This window comes from Panthera tigris, chromosome A1, assembly GCF_018350195.1.
Source record: "Panthera tigris isolate Pti1 chromosome A1, P.tigris_Pti1_mat1.1, whole genome shotgun sequence".
Classification (NCBI taxonomy): domain Eukaryota; kingdom Metazoa; phylum Chordata; class Mammalia; order Carnivora; family Felidae; genus Panthera; species Panthera tigris.
In genome coordinates, this window is record NC_056660.1 from 127,852,878 (window position 1) to 127,870,406 (window position 17,529).

A 17,529-nucleotide genomic window follows, 5' to 3' on the forward strand; every position below is an offset into this window, starting at 1 on the left:
TAGGATTTGGACTTGTGAAACTCTTATAGAAATTAATACATTTAAAAAGCAGACATTTTTACAGGGGGATTGGGTACAAAGCACACCCACAGACCCAGAGAAGACCCATGCCCAATAAAGGCCTTCATGCTAGGCTGAAGGGGAAGACTTTTCTTTGCATGGAGCCAGTCTGCAAAGAGGTGATGTGGGTGTTTTATCAAATGCCCAAGTTTCAACAAAAGATCATAAGGCATACAAAGAAACTTGGAAACATGGCCCACTAAAATCAAATCCTAAATCTCCAGAAAGCAAGCCTAACAAAACACAGGCCTCAGACTTTAGTAGACAATGTTTTTTTTTTTTTTTTTTTTTTTTTTTTTTTTTACTTTACACCCAAGTTAGTGAGCATGTAGTGCAACAATGATTTCAGGAGTAGATTCCTGAACGCCCCTTAGGTCAATAAATTTTTAATTAAAGAATTTTACATGTGATTCTTTGCACTGCCAATCACCACAGTTTCTCCAAAATCAGAATCATAATCTTCAAAATAGCCCTTTTGAAAAGCACTTTGGTTCAATCCACAGTTGTCACTGTCACTCCAGAGTTCTTTTCAGTTGGACTTCTTTGATCTCCACTTGAATATGGACAGACTTTAAAAATTCGCCACACATTTAGCGTCAGAGTAGATGGATCTGATCTTCCTGGTGCTCAATTTCAGACAACCTCTAAATGTGAATGAGTGCAAATCATAATCACCCCTAAACTATCCCACCCTAAAACTGTACAGATTGTTGGGATATGCCAATACCTAAGACTTAAAAAATTTGACTATTACATCTTTCACATAGTTTTAGCAGAAAGACGTCTTGCAGTTCTTCCTACAGATCTAAACACATAGTTCTGTGAATACAGAAAACCATACATATACTCTATGAGGAGTTTCCAATGATGTAGGTCTAGAGACAAAGCCCCATCAGGATAGACCTCAGTTAAAGTGTTCCATCTTCCCAAAAATATAATACCTTTTGTTCTTCTGCAGCCAGAAGCCTAGTAAGGAAAATTCTAGATATCTATGATTAAAGATAGCAAAGGAAGAAGAGGACTGTAGTCAAGGCTGATAAAAGGTTGGTGTCAAAAACAACACATACCTCACAATTTATCTATCCCAGGATCAGCTGTGTAATTTCCCCAGAACAATCCAAGTAACATTGTTCATTTTCAGAGAAGCACTTCCCTAAATCTCACATGCTGTAGGGGCTGAGTACTCCACGAGAGAACAGAAATCTCTGAATACTGAAACAACTGGTCAGCAATTCTACTGAGTACTTCCAACAGAGAAAATGTAATTGGACGAATGAGTGCTTACTGGTTTTATGTAGTGCCAGAGCAGTGCCCTCCTCAAGATCATGATAATGTGCAGTTAAATGAATCAGCACAGCTCAGCCTTCTGATCCTCAACTGAGAGCAAAGGGCTCAGTTATAAGCTGCTGCAGCATATGCCTGTGCTATGGGACACACAAACCCAGCAAGCATATAGAGGAACATAGCTACTGCTATCAATTCTCCCTGCAGAAATTCAGTGAAGTATTTCTTCTTTACCTTTTTTATAGGTTAGGGTCATAGAAATATTGGGCGGAGGGAAGATTTAACTAAAACAGCACTAAGGTTATACTTTTTACCCATTAAAACGGCAAAGGTATATGTGTTAATGATAATACCCAAAGTAGCACAAGGGTGCAAAGAAATGAACACTTTCTTAGACAATTCATGGGAATATACATTGGCATAATCATTCTAAAGGGAAATTTGGCAATATGCAATCAATACTTAAAATACACTCAAGGCCTTTGACCATGCAATACCACTCATAAAAATTTATTCTTACAGGGACACCTGGGTGGCTCAGTCCATTGAGTGTCTGACTCTTGATTTCAGCTCAGGTTGTGATCTCATGGTTGTGATATGGAGCCTTGCATCAGGCTCTGTGCTGATGGCATGGACCCTGCTTGGGATTCTCTCTCTTTCTCTCTCAAAATAAATAAAAACAAATTATTTTTAGAAAATAATCAAGGATTACCACCACACACCCCCCCCAAAAAAAAATCTAGCTACAAAAATATTTACTGGTAGGTTGTTTGCAAAACAGAGGGGGAAATGGAAACAATCTAACCAAAGAAACCCATTTAAATAAATTATGGTATATATCCATATTACCGAACACTATACTATCAATAATAACAATACTGTGGAATGACATAACACTAATGATGATGATAATATTAACAGAAGCTACCAACTGAGGGCCTAGTATGTGATAAATATTATTCTAAGCACTTTACACATCTTAAGCCATTCAATCCCTAAAACAACCCCAGGAGGTAGGTATTGACCATTTTTATCCCACTCTACAGATAAGAAAAGAGGGATGTCAGGTAGAGGCTGAAGCAGAGACATTTTATAAAATGTGCCCAAGGTCACAGGGCCAATAAAGGGTATATCAAGAACACAAGTACCACTTAGCTCCAGGGTCTGAGCTCTCAACAACCCTGGTGTCAGTCAAGAATATTTAGTGATATGGGAAATATTTCTTGTTGTACTATCAAAAGAAAATACGGTATAAAAGAAAAGAGCAAGAGTGAGAGAGAGTGAGGAAAGGGGAGGGGAGGAAAGGGGAGGGGAGGAAAGGGGAGGGGAGGAAAGGGGAGGGGAGGAAAGGGGAGGGGAGGAAAGGGGAGGGGAGGAAAGGGGAGGGGAGGAAAGGGGAGGGGGGAAGGGAAGGGGAAGGGAAAGGGGAGGGAATGGAAGGGAAGGAAAGGGAAGGGAGAAGTGGGGAGGCAAGGCAAGACAAGACATGACACAGAAAAACATCTGAAAGACGATAATACTAACTGAATAGATAGTGTTACTCTTAGAGTTTTTGGTGTACATTTTCTATAGTTTCCAAATTCCTTCAATAGATTAGGTTGACAATTACCCAAAATTTTTTGTTTTAATTTTTAAATTGCATGCTGAAACAGGTGAACAGTTATTCACCCTGAAAATACTTTGGGAGGTAGCAGCTCACTGGTCCTTAATCGTGGAACCTCAAAAAGTGCTTAAGCAGAAAGAGGGCCAATCATTCCAAAGGAGGTAAGCAGACCTTTTGCTTGCATTTATCAAGTTTCTGCTCCCACAGGCTGACATACAAACCCCACTTGGGGCCCACATAATAGTTATGCATTACATTTCTTCTGCATCATTTTAACAGAACAATAGTAAAAGCTACCTTTCAACGAGTACCTGCTGTAAGTCAGACATTTATGCTAGGGGTTTTACAATATAGTATTCTACTCTTAGCAACAATTTTATAGAGCAGGTATGGCCCATTTTAACACTTGCAGAAACTAAAATTCAGAGAGGTTAAGAGACTTGCCCAAGGCCACAAAACCAGGAAAAGGGAAAACCAGGAACTGGCCCAGCCAGGACTTTACGGCTCTAAGGCCATTCTTCTACCACACCACGTTTTATGGAGGCAGTGTGGTATGACAGACCACGGATTCTGGAAATTGAGTTTATGTGTGTGAATCCTGGCTCTGTGACTTAAATTCTCCATGCCTTAGCTCACTCATCGAAAAAATGCAAATATCAATAGTATGTCAGTCACAGGGCGATTATGATCAAGACATGTATTACACATAAATCATTTCCATCAGGAAGTATATGCAGATTCTAAACAAATTCATTTAAGGAAGTTGCAGTCAGAAGTATGCAGTATTGATTACATAACCAAACCAAGTAAGCATTCTGTAAGTTTTCAATAATACCAAACACATACAGAGCTTACCATGCAGCAAGCCCTGTTGGAAGCACTTTGTACAGATTTATTCACTTACTTCTTCCCAACAAGAGGTTCCAAGAAACCTAGCAAGTTTACATGACTTTCTGCTGGCAATTTTAAAGGACTGGTAACATCCCTTTCTTTACCTGGACTCTTTGTAGATGAGCCACACGCTCCTCTATGGAGGTCTGCAAGGCCAAAGGGACTTTCAAAATCTCTTGGTAATTGTCCATTAGAAATGTCACCAACCTCACAGCTAATAACTCATCCAAGTCTACTTCATCCTTGGAACACAAGATGCAACGGGAAAATGTCTGAACCATCTGAAACAAGAAGGGGAGGTATTTTTTAATGAAACACAGATGAAGTCTTCTTTCCCTACAATGAACTGAGTTCCATCTAATTTGCAAAAAACAAATGTGACTAGTCAGGGAGAAATGGCCCACAGGACAGGGTACACATCTAATCTGGCACCTGGCCATACCTGGTCATCTGAGATGGGCTGATTTTTATCAACCAGTAAAACAGAAGATGCGTCTCATCTCACAGAGACTCAGCAGACATGCTTGTCTGAGCAGTTTTTAAAGCACACCCCTTTACAGACAGTTTTAAACATATATGAACGAATTCTGAAAATTATTATCACTACCATTACTTGAATCATGTAGCATTTCAAAGTTCAAAGTACTTTAAAGTCATTTAGTTTACTAATATCCTTATTTCACTACTGATTTTTTTAAAAATCTGCTAGCACAACATATATGCCTCAACAGTTATGTTTTTTCCCAGTTAACTGTAAATTTTCTCTAGGATTTTGGGTGTACATTTGACAATCACATTTGGACAAAATCATTAGACTTTGTAACAAGTTCGTTAAATGATGAGACTTTACAAAAAGCAGAAATATAAAAAATATTATGTAGCTGCTTTCATAGAAGGTATATTAACTATTTCCTTCTTTAATACTATCCTTTGGATAGATACTTTTTCCTTTTCCTACTAATTTTACTGCTGACAATCTTATTTTGAAACCTACAAGCATGAAATCATGTAATTCTGCTTAATTAGACTTCATTTCATCAACTTACTGCAGAGGATCCTTTATTTTTCATTCACATGTACGTGTACAGAGAGACACGCAGACAGACATTTTTTACCTGGAGACTATGGACCTCAGGGAATCTGAATGCCTTGAAATTGTATGCAAAATTTTACATGTGTATCCTTCTGGGGAACAGTACAAAGTTTTCTTCAGCCCTTCACAAAGGCCCATTAGCCCCATTACCTATCTACCCAACCAAAACTAAGGTCAAGAATCCCTCTACTGGGCACTGAGTGCTCCTCTGATCTTACCCCACACTTCTAAAACTGGACCAGAGGACCCCCAGAGGTACACCATGGTTCACCTGGACGTGAAAAGGACATACACCTCAAAGAAGCATCAAATTTGCTCCAAGACCTCCAATTTTGAGGAAAATTAAAAATTTTTGTAATAAGAAATTCTAAACATAAACCCTATTTTAAAAGACATGCTAACATTAGCAAAGTAGAATTTAAAATTAGCATACGTGGCACACATGGGTGGCTCAATGAGTTAAGCGTCTGACTTTGGCTCAGGTCACAATTTCACGGTTCGTGAGTTTGAGCCCCACATCAGGTTCTGCGCTGACAGAGCACAGCCTGCTTGGGATTCTCTTTCCCTCCCTCCCTCTCTGCCCCTCCCCTGCTTGCTCTTTCTCTCCTTCAAAAATAGATAGATAGATAGATAGATAGATAGATAGATAGATAGATAGATAGATAGATAGAGGCGCCTGGGTGGCTCAGTCGGTTGGTTGGGCGTCCAACTTTGGCTCAGGTCATGATCTCACAGCTTGTGAGTTCGAGCCCCGCATCGGGCTCTGTGCTGACAGCTCAGAGCCTGGAGCCTGCTTCGGATTCTGTGTCTCCCTCTCTCTCTGCCCCTAGCTCACTCGCATCCTGTCTCTGTCTCTCTCAAAAATAAATAAACATTAAAAAAATAATAATAAAATAAATAAACAAAAACTTCAAAAAATAATAAAAGAAAATTAGCATACATTGGTAAGCAAAACTGAGAATATTTTATGGACCCTAAGATCATAACCTGAGTGAACAAGTTCTCAATCTCCCTGCCAGGCTATCTGATCCAACTCTGTATTTTACTTCTTTCCTCTTCACCTCATTATACAGGCTGCGTCCACTTGTTATAGTGACAAATGCTTCACAACCCTTTTTGTCCTGGAGGAAAGAATACTGTTTTGAGAGACCACTTATCCTCACTGTCCATCCTTCCTTCTCTTTATGTTGACAGTAGGCCCTAGGCAGCAGACCCCTTTAAACTCAGAGCCTATCCCTACTCACTCTCCACTTTGCATTATGTTATTTAAGACACTAACACCCAAAGTGTTTAGTGTTGGGGTGGTTTCCAAGCGATGGCTCTACAAGCAAGCCTGCCTTGCACCTTCCTCTGGCTGCCAAGCTAGTAAACTCTACTCAGGTGGATTTTATTGCCAAAACTGAAGTCAAGTTAGATGGTAGAGATCAACCTACCAGTGTTCGGGTACCAAGGCCATCACACAGGGGTGGCATCTCCTTATTTAGGCAGATTCTTGCCATCATCCTCATCAACAGCTGTAACTTTCTCCTATTTTCGGGTGGCAGGAGGAGGCAGCAAATCTGAAATGCTTCAATAGCCATTTTCTCTTTCTGTAACAAACCTGATTTAGAAAGAAGTTTTTAATCTTTTAAAACCAATAGCCAACTTGACTCCATTATGTTTACATTTTTCAAATTATGTACTATTAAAATTATATAGAACATGTACACATATCCAACTACACTGGGCCAAATGATTATAGATCTAATGCATTGGCACCGAAAATACAAACCATCAACTAAGGATGACAAATATATAAAACGAATACAGCCATTTCCCTCTCTCAGATTTTTTGTAGTATTCTTTCCCAGCAAACCAAGAGCAGTCAGGTTAAGTCTAACCTAACACTCAACACTCACAGTTACTATAGGATGAAGACAGCATGAGCAAAGATATGAATGTGCCACTGCTGCTCTGAATTGCCCCCTTGTATTATGTCCCTGGGATGAGCAGGGTCACCATCTAACAGGATTCTCACGGACTGAAAACAGGTCCGATTGGCCTACAGTCAGACCACTACCAGATGGCTGCACTTCTTTCCAAACAACACACACCAAATAACCCTTCCTCACACATAAGCTGTTCTTCCTAGCTAAGTGTACCGATTCAATCATGTTATATGCCAGCCCTCCTCAACCAAACTACAGTCTTCTAATACTGTGCTAAAAATCATGGTTCTCTAATACTGTGCTCTCTTCAACCACATTTGTCCCCAGACACATCCACATCCAAACCCTCTAATGAGAAGAAACTGCTTTCATCAATTTATTTGTTCCATGTCCAACCTCTTCAAGTTCCCAATGGTTTCTCTTAGAGGCAAAACCATCTTTGGCACCCAGTAAGTATTTCTGACCATCTATGATATGCCAGGAACTGTGCCAAGTCCTGGAAATATGAAAATATGCCAGGTCCCTCACTCTGAAGAGCTGATGTGCTATGAGGAGACACCCATTAAAAAATTGTAAATGGGGGGCGCCTGGGTGGCTCAGTCAGTTAAGCGTCCGACTTCGGCTCAGGTCACGATCTTGCGGTCCGTGAGTTCGAGCCCCGCGTCAGGCTCTCTGCTGACAGCTCAGAGCCTGGAGCCTGTTTCAGATTCTGTGTCTCCCTCTCTCTGACCCTCCCCCATTCATGCTCTGTCTCTCTCTGTCTCAAAAATAAATAAACATTAAAAAAAATTTTTAAAAAAATTGTAAATGGCAAAATGTGAGAGGTGCTTCAAGAGACATCTGCAAGGGTAACATTAGGGAAATTATAAGTCATTCCTTAGGACACACCACAGGCTTGGCATGGAAGTAAAGCTGGAAAGGTCAACAGAGATGAGATCCAAAAAGGCCTTGAACGCCAGACTAAGGAGCTTGGGTTTGGCCCTGATGGCAGTGGGTGGGCATGGGAGAGAAAAGGAGGCAGAAGGGGAGCTTTAATACACCAAGTTCAATCCTAGATGTTCACTGAAAATACTGCTGCTGATTCTCATCACTAGACCTTCTTTGAACTCTATATAATCAGGTCTATGAAAAGAAAAAAGGTTTATGATCAAATATTAATTCTTTCTTTCACTTATCCAACAAATATTTATTAAGCCTTGCCTGTATTCCAGGAACTATTTTAGAAGAGGACATACAGTAGGGAATAAAAACAAAATCCTTGCCTGATGTCATGGAGCTTACTTTCCAGCAGATAATAAGCAAAGAGGTACAAACATATGGCAGGTGGAAAAATGCTATGGAGAAAAAAGAAAGGAGCAGGGGAGTGATGGGATGTGCTCAGAAAAACATTTCTGGTTTTTTGGGAAAGGTCTCTAAGGAGGTGAAATTTGAGCAGAGATCTGAAAGAAATGAGAGTAAGCCAGAGAAGTTATCTGAGAGACAAATTTCCAAGGTGGAGGAAAGAGCAATGACAGAGATTGTGACACGAAAGTATGTTTGGAGTGTGTGAGGAAAAGCAGTGAGGCCAGTGTGAAGAGAGAGGAGTGTATAAGAGCATTCAAACAGGAAAGGAGGTTAGAGTGGAAGGTAAGAGCCACACCAGGCAGAACCTTGTAGGCTACCATTAAGAATTTTGAGTTTTATTATGAGTGACCTCAGAAATCACTGGAGGGTTCTGGGCAGGGGAATCATTAACCTGAATTACTTTTTACTCTGGCAGCTCTAGAGAGAAGAGATTGTAAGGGGGTAACACAGAAGGAGGAAGATGAGAAGCATGATGACAGTCTGGATAAGATAGAAGAAGTGGAACTAGTAAGAACTAATTAAATTCTAAATCTCTTTCTCCACAAAGCCTTCTACTTTTTCCATAAAGCTTTCTATCACATTAGCCCACAAATCCCTTCTTTTTCCAAATTATAAACACCTTTTGACAGATTTTACCTTATTTTATTATGATTCATGTATATATATACAATATGTATATTGTATATATGTATTGTTTTACGAAAGAGAGAGCAAGCTAATTGAAAGCATAATCCATTTCCTTTGGCAAGCCTTACTTCCTGATAAAGTACAGGTGAACATTCAAATACCTATTTGTCGATAGAGTATTACACGGCTATTAAAAGTGGTAAATTTTGAAGTTATGGAACAATATTTCCAGTACAATATTTATGAAGAAAATCACAATAATAAACCTTATAAAAAAAAGTAGTAAAAAGGAAAAGATCAAGACTACATCAATTTTCTTTTAATTTTCAGATTTCTTTGTTGGGACACTGTTAAACTAACACATAAAAGTTACATTCATCAAATCTTTTAAAAAGTCTAAATTCTAAACTTCCAGTTGCTTAAATCCCAAACTTGGAGTTGGTCATGATTCTGGGTTTTATGAAAATTAGGGTGAGAATGTATCAGTAAATCCATCTCAGGAATTAATCTACACAAACCTACACAAATAGGAGACAAAGTCCACCCTTGACTCGCATACATCCCAATAACTCACTGGCCCCCCTGTGAAGCCAGGGACTCCCTTCCTTCTGCCACAGATCCCAAGTGAGAACTCCCTGCAATTCATTCCAATTGCCAACTTCCCACCTCCTGTAAAAAGAGAAGCAATGCTACTGATCCCTTCCTCCATTAAATTCCTAATCTGCCCCAAACAATGCCGCAGCCTCTGGCTGTGGAGGAGCCACCATCAATAGTTTGAATGAGGGAAGCTCCTGCTGAACAACACTCCAGAATGTGGAAGGAAGGAGGGTTGCTTATGCCCAAAGCTTGAAGAGTAACATGAAACTATGAGGCTCCTAATACTCCCTCCTGGAGCCTGGAATGCATTTTACCAGAGGAAGGAAAAACAAAACAAAACAAAACAAAACACTGTAGGGACTGATTAGGCCTACAGTACCATTAGATTTTAACTACAGCTAAAATTCATAATGAATTAAGTATATTCTGTAAATTGATCTTATAACTTAGCTGTCCTTTACAGCACTGCTTCTTGGGGAGGGAGGCAAGGAGCAGAACATTGTTCTAAACAACATACTCTGAAAGGTTTACAACAAATTCTGTCATTTTGACATAATTTAATAATTTATCAGATAAAATTAAAAAATTAAGGTGTTCCTACCTCCCAAAAGGTATAAAAATTGGTACTCCTAATACCCCCTACTTGTTCTTTTTTTTTTTTTTTTTTTAGAGAGAGAGAGTGTGCATGAGTGGGAGGGTAGGGGTGTCAGAGAAAGAGAGAAAGAGAATGAATCTCAAGCAGGCTCCACTCTTAGCCTGAGGCAGGGCTCCATTCCATGACCCTGGGATCATGATCTGAACCCAAATTCAAGAGCCAGACACTTAACCGACTGAGCCACCCAGGCACCTCTATTTTTTCTAATTATACATTATCACCTCCTAATATACTACAGAATTTACTTTTTTGTTATCTACCATTGTTTCCCCTCTGACTTAATAAAATGTAAGCTCTACATGGGCAGGGATTCCTTTTGTTTACTGATACCTCCAACAGGTAGAACACTACCTGGTAGATCACAGGTGCTTACTAAATATTTTCTGTGGTGAACATGTGAATGAATGACTATATGAATGAAGGAATAACAATGAGTCCTCCCTTGCTAGGATTGGAACTAGAATATCTGGCTTAAGTCCCCGGTCCCATTGATTGTATATGCTTGGACAAGTCACTTAACCTCCATGAATCCCAATTAACCCAGCAGTAAATTGTGGTGGACGGCCATAAAACCGAATCATTGTACTGAACTGAGGGCCCATAGGCTATAAAAGAAAGCCTACGTGAATTGAAACTTTTAATAGCATTGATGATAGCTGCTGCTGCTGCTACTACTACAATCACTACTATTAAATTAAAGCATTAAGACTAATACCAGGGTGGAAAATAGGATGCAAATCAGATGCAACTTTGGCTAGATTTTCTTAAAAGGTCAGTTAAGAAATGTACTGTGCACTAGTACACAGACATGAATTTGGCTCTGGATCTCTGTGATGAGAGAATAAATAAAGTCCCACAATGCCCCAGCAGAACTGTATTACTGAGTAACAAATCATCTAAGAATGCCCTCCTCAAGCCTATATGCCTCAGCAGTTGCATAACCCTACGACAGAGGATGGAAAAAAATATAAACATATGTAAACATCATCTCATGCAATGGTTATGTCAACTTGACCATGCGTAATTCAGAAAGACTCACAATTATGACTTTTTGGTTCACTGGAACAATCTCATGCCCACATTATTATTAGGTAAAAACAGCTATGTCTGACTTACTGATGTTAGAAGGATCTATAACCCTTAAATTTTTCTTGACTTTTTAGCTAAAAGAATGTGGATGCCTTTGTTGCCATCAATGACAGAATTATCACAATATTTGGTAGTTGGCCCCTTGTTAACCTAAAGATTATAGAAGTCTTTGTTAGAATTAACTACTAATGTATAATGTACAATGCTACAGTCTTAAAACTTAGGTGAAAGTTGTTCTTTAGGCAAAAGGCTTACCTTTCAACAGCGTTTAATTTGCTAACTGATATAGCAACTGTGTGGCTGAACACAAGATTTCAAGGATGAATTACAACAGCTGACCTGCTTTGGTTGCTTACTCCAATCAAATAATTCAAATAGATAAAAAGTTCACTGAGAAAAACACAAAAGAAATTATCTCATGTCCATAAGTGGCAAGAATTAGGAGTAGGGACTCACCTGACATGAAAGCAACACTTGCTACAAAGCTATAGTTAATTAAACAGTATGATGCTACCATGAGAAAACATAAAAGACCAACACGACAAATTTGGAAGTCTAGAAACAGGCCCAAGTATGCTTGGGAACCTGATATATCACAGAAATGTCATCACCAATCAGCAAGGAAAGAATGGTCTGTTCAAAAAAGGTGTTTGGAATAACCTAATAACCATATGTCAGGAAAAAAATTGAATCATTAAAATTAAATTACTAAAAATACAGAAAATTCTGACTCCAACCAAGATAGAACAGCAAGGCCCAGACTAACCCTCCCTCCACAAACAGCTAGAAAACTGGACAAATTTTATGCAATAACAATTTCTATACATGGGATAGCGAAACAGTACCATAATTCCTGAGAAAAGAGAACAAAACAAACAAGCTCTACAATTTCCCCACATTATGCCTAGAGACACATTCTAAAACATGTATCAGAGACAGAGAGCTCAAGCAGACGGAAGAGACAGACTGGAGTTTGTGGAGGCTGAGTCAGCTGGACATTGCAAAGCAGAGTTCCAACTGCAGGGAACTAAACAGAAGAAGGGTTCCATAAACCTGCATAGAAATCCCCTGAGACTCTGATGAACACTGAAATGCATATACATGATTAAGGCAAAACTCCAGGAGGTCATACAAAAAGCAACCAGTGAGCTTTGAGCTGAACAGTTCCCAGAGCTCACATAGAAGAGAGCCCTGCTGATCACTGAAGGCATTCCACAGAAAGCCCAGCAGGATTATGCTTCAATAGTAGGACCAAACTTCACTTCAGTAAAGGTTAATCTAATCTGGCCTTAAAAACAGCTTTAAAAATAAGACACAAATGCATCAAAAAGAAATTCAATTAAATTAACTGCTTAAGAGAACAAAGCTTACCCTCTTCAAAGGAAGATAACAAAATTCAGATACTCAACAAGGGAAAACATTTTGTTCAAACAAAATCACTAGACATACCAAGAAGCAAAAAAGTATGACCCATGGCAGGAGAAAAAATTAGTAGAAAATCATAAAAATAGCCACAGATAAAGAACTTAGAGAAAAGTATGTTACAAAAGATATTCTATGTTCTCATATTATTAGAAAATATATAAATACAGGAAGGAGAAAATGGAAGATATAAAGAAAAACCAAATGGAAATTCTAGAAATGAAAAATCCTCATCCTCAAAAGAAACACTCACTAGGTGAGAACCATAGCAGATTAACACTTCAAAAAAAGAAAACTTAAATTCACAGTAAATGAATCAGCCAAAATAGAAGCAAAGTAGGCAAAAAAGTAGGGAAAAAAATAAACAGAGCTGCAGCAAACTGTGGGAAAGCATCAGATGACCTAAACTCTGTGTCATTAGAAAAGTAGGAGTCACAGAAAAAAATATTTGAAGAAATAATTGCTAAAAATGTTCCAAATTTGGTGAAATCGATAAATCAACAGAATAAAAAAATTCAATGAATCAAAGGGCAAAAAACACAAAAAAACTCTTAAAAGCACATTATAATTAAATTCCCAAAATCAGTGATAAAGAATATCTCAAAAACAGTCAGAGGGAAAAAAAGGCACATTACAAACAGAAGAACAAAAATAAGTAATGACCATAGACTTTTCTTCAGAAACTACTTAAGCCAGAAGACACCTTCAAAGTGCTAAATAAATAAAATTATCTTAGAATTCTATATCCATTGAAAATACTTTCCAGAATTAAGTATGAAGAAAGACGTTTCAGAACCCCAACCTCCCACTAAAAATCTACAGCCAAGAGACCTATACCATAAAAATGTCACAGGACATTATTCCAGCAGAAGGAAAATGATACCAGATAGTAATGATACCAGATGGATCTGCATAAGGGAATGAAGATTCCCAAAAAAGATTAATATGTGAATAAATGAAAAGAATAATATGTGAATAAAAGATTGCTTTGTGTTCCTTAATTTCTTTAAAAGAAAATTACCTGCCCAAAGAAAAAATAACATACAGTAGGGCTTATTACAAATGTTATAAAACAATATATCACACAAAATGGATGATGATAATATCAGAAAGGATAGAAAAGATTAAAAAAAGGATACAGTAACATGATAACATATGTGAAGAAATATGATATTTAAAGGTAAGCAAAGGTTTCTTGAGACAAAAAGCATGAACCATAAAAGAAAATGATAAAATAGACTTCATCAAAACTAAAAGCTTCTGCTTTTTCAAAGACATTGTTAAGGAAAAGAAACAAAAAACCACAATTTGGGAGAAAATATTTACGATACATAATCAAAGAAAGGACTTATAGGCAGAGTATGCAAACACCTCTTACAACTCAATAAGAGAACAAACAAGCCAATAAAAAGCAGAATATTTCAATAGACACTTCACAAAAGAAGATAACAGAAAAGCCATTGGGCAAATGAAAACATGCTCAATATAACTAGTCATTAGAAACATACAGCTAAAAACCACAGATATAGCACTACCCACCTACTAAGTGAGCTAAAACAAAAGACTGACAGTATCAAATGTTGACAAGGATGTAGAACTACCAAAACTCTTACACATCATGGGGATGTAAAATGGCACAACAATTTTGGAAAATACCTTGTCAGTTTCATAATGAAAGTAAATATACATTTATCATATGACTCAGCAATTCCACCCCTAACTATTTACTCAAAAGGAGTTAAGATACATGTTCATACAGCTTTATTCATAATGGCCCAAGAATGGATACAATCCACCTGTTCTGCAACAAGTAAGTGGATAAACCAATTATGGTTTGTAGTATATCCATGCACTAGAATACTCAGCAAAACAAGCCAGATACAAAGTACATAGTGTATAATCCCACTTGTATGAAACGCTTAAAAATAAAACCTAATCTTTCGGATAAAAAGCTTCTATTTCTGGTTGTCTGGTGCCAGTGGTGGCGTTGGGGACTAAGAGAGAGCACAAGAGAACCTGCAGAACTAATGTAAATGACCTGTTAATTTAATGCTAATTACGCTAGTATAAACTCATCAAAACTCACTGAACTACTTAAAATGAGTGCATATTAATTGTATATTATGTATGTTAATTATACCTTAATAAAGTCAACTTTATAAAGTTAAAATAATTTATTCATTTAAATAAATTAAACAAATCAAGAGAAATTAGAGCCCTAAACATGAAAAATGCAAAACTTAAAAATCTTAAAAGTACAGAATCTCTTTGTGAAAGATTTCTTAAGATACACAAGTAAATTAATTTGACCAAAATAGAACATAAAAGGTTTTTTTTTACCTTTTGATTAAAACCAAAAGAGAAGCCACAGACTATGAAATATTTGCAAGACACAAGGTATGAAGAATTAGTACCTAGAATATATTTTTAGAACGAAGAAAGAAAGAACAAACGAAAGAAAGAAAGAAAGAAAAGGGAAGGAAGAAACCAAGAGAAAAAAATGGGTAAAAGACAGAAAAAGTATTTCACCCAAGAAGAAATCCATATAACCAATAAACAGCAACAAGATTGCTTTTCACACACATCAGATTGCAAAAATTAAAAAGCCCCAGCAATTGTTTGGCCTTGTAACATGTAGCAACAGGGCCAGTTGGGGATCTTAAGCCACGTTTGGGGGTTTTGGGGGGTTGCTGACACTGCTGCCACGTTTGATCATGTACAATGAAAGGCTTTGATAACAAACACAGATTTCTCCCAGACAAGTTACAGCATCGATGACCAATCACAGCAATCCTATGACTATGGAGGAAGTGGAGGACCCTATAGCAAACAGTTTGCTGGCTATGACTACTCACAGCAAGGCCAATTTGTCCCTCTAGACATGAGGCAGCCATAACAGCCACATACTGGGCCAATTTTCCAGCCAACTCAGGCATACACTCTAACACATTAGCTTGTCTATGGAAAACACTTTGAGGATAAGCCACCTTTATTAGAAGAATCAGGTATCAATTGTGACCACATCTGGCAAAAAACATGAACAGTGTTACATCCATTACAAGTGGCAGATGGCAGCATCATGAATGTGACTGATTTGGCACGACCAATGGTTTTTTGCCTTGCCTTTGGAGCCACATTGTTACTGGCTGGCAAAATCCAGTTTGGCTATGTATGTGGCATAAGTGCACTTGGATGTCTAGAAATGTTTTTGTCTACTAAGCTGAGTATGACAGGTGTTTCATTTGGTTGTGTGGCAAGTGTCCGTGGATACTGTCTTCTTCCCATGATCCTACTTTGCAGCTCTGCAGTGATATTTTCTTTGCAAGGAATGGCAAGAGTCACTCACTGCTGGAATTATTGGATGGTGCAGTTTTTCCCCTTCCAAAATTTTTAATTCTGCATTAGCCATAGAAGAACAGCCACTTCTAGTAGCATATCCCTGTGCTTTGTTGAACGGAGTCTTTGCCCTAATTTCCATTTAATGAACTGAATTTATCTGGCATGTGGACATCACTGGGCCAAAAAGGACTCTGAACTCTTAAACTAGACCAGAGAACTGCTACAGGGCATCTCCCATGCAGATCTAAATTTTGGCTTTTGGCATGGTAGAAGTAAAGATTATCTTTTGTTCATTTTTATAGAACTTCTGAATACTATCTTGGATTTACCTGCAGCATGAGTAGCTTTAAATGTTTGTGCTTATACAAATAAGAAGTGCTATTTCTTTCCTGTTCCTGTGGCCTTTGAAAAACCAAGTGTTTTTTCTTGTAAACTATTAAAATGCTTCTGACAGAATTTTAACAACTGTGGGAAACTAACCACAGAGCTGATAACCTTTCTCAAAACCACCCAGTCATAGTTAAGAAGACACAAGACTTATTGCAGAAATAGTTCTCCAAGGGATTAAGAAAGAAAAATCGCCTGTATTCTCCAGTTAGATGAGCTTGAAGCAAAAATGCAATCCCAATGTAGAGTTTTAGGAGTTTGCCCTTCAAAAATTTGATATTCCTTTAAATTATCTCATGGAGTTTTGCTAAAATTCAACAATATAAGAAGTTCACAATCTACTTTATTGTAGATGGAAATATGAACACCTGTTGAGATCAGCGTTGAATAAACCATAATGACATAGACTGGCCATGTTAATGTATATAGTTGAATCTCCAAGTTTCCGGGGGGGGGGGGGGGTGGAAATCAACACTTTTTTGAGAAAAATACTTAAAATGTCACAATTTCAGTACTGCAGTTATTGATGTAAAGTGCATTTGATGCTTAGTAATTAAATTTTTCCCAATTAAAAAAATTTAATGCCTGATGAAACCAAGTATTGGTAAGAAAAAAAAATGGTCCAACAGAAATATATTTCTAATATATTTGTAAGTTGCTGTGACTCTGGAAAGCAATTTGCTTCAACTAGTAAAGATGTAAATAGCAAACAGCCCAGTAGTTCAGCTTCTAGATATAGAGAAAGACATAGATGTTTTGTATCACTGCACAGTATATGTGTTAAATTAGGGTGATGGGCACATAGATGTCTCTTATATTACTCTCCACACTGACAATTTAACCACTATCCTCCTCCCAAATAGTACTTAAAGTGAAAGTTTGGAAATCAGATTTCAGGGTCACTCATTTCATGTCATTGGAGAATTATTTTTTCTACAGACAATATTTCCAATAAAAATGAACACAACAACTACTAAATCTTGGCTTCTATATATCATTCTCTACTCACAGGAAGCAAGAATCCTTTAAGAAATGCCTGAGAAAGAAAGAATAAGGACCTTTCCTGACAGAAAATAAGAAAGTGTTCCAAGAATGATAGGGATGTGGTTTAAAAAATATATAATACATGAGCTAGTTTTTAAGGACCTCCTTCAGGGATTCCGATTACAACTGTATATTAGACTACTTCATATTGCTCTATATGTCACTA

General features: G+C 37.7%; 1 protein-coding gene, 1 non-coding gene and 1 pseudogene across 3 annotated transcripts in view; 1 reads left to right on the forward strand and 2 right to left on the reverse strand.

Moving 5' to 3' along the window:
* The window catches only part of DEPDC1B (DEP domain containing 1B), an 85,692-nt gene that overhangs the window by 6,148 nt on the left and 62,015 nt on the right, over nucleotides 1–17,529 (reverse strand). For both annotated transcript variants that reach the window (XM_042987320.1, XM_042987326.1), the window contains 2 exons: nucleotides 6,365–6,531; nucleotides 3,943–4,119 (listed from right to left, as the gene is read on the reverse strand). In XM_042987320.1, the coding sequence (XP_042843254.1) occupies nucleotides 3,943–4,119; nucleotides 6,365–6,531 (344 nt within the window). The remainder of the gene's footprint in view (nucleotides 1–3,942; nucleotides 4,120–6,364; nucleotides 6,532–17,529) is intronic.
* LOC122232373 lies at nucleotides 839–969 on the reverse strand. Its single transcript, XR_006209742.1, has one exon. It is a non-coding gene; the product is annotated as a small nucleolar RNA SNORA18 (small nucleolar RNA).
* On the forward strand, nucleotides 15,315–16,075 carry LOC102963362 (annotated as a pseudogene).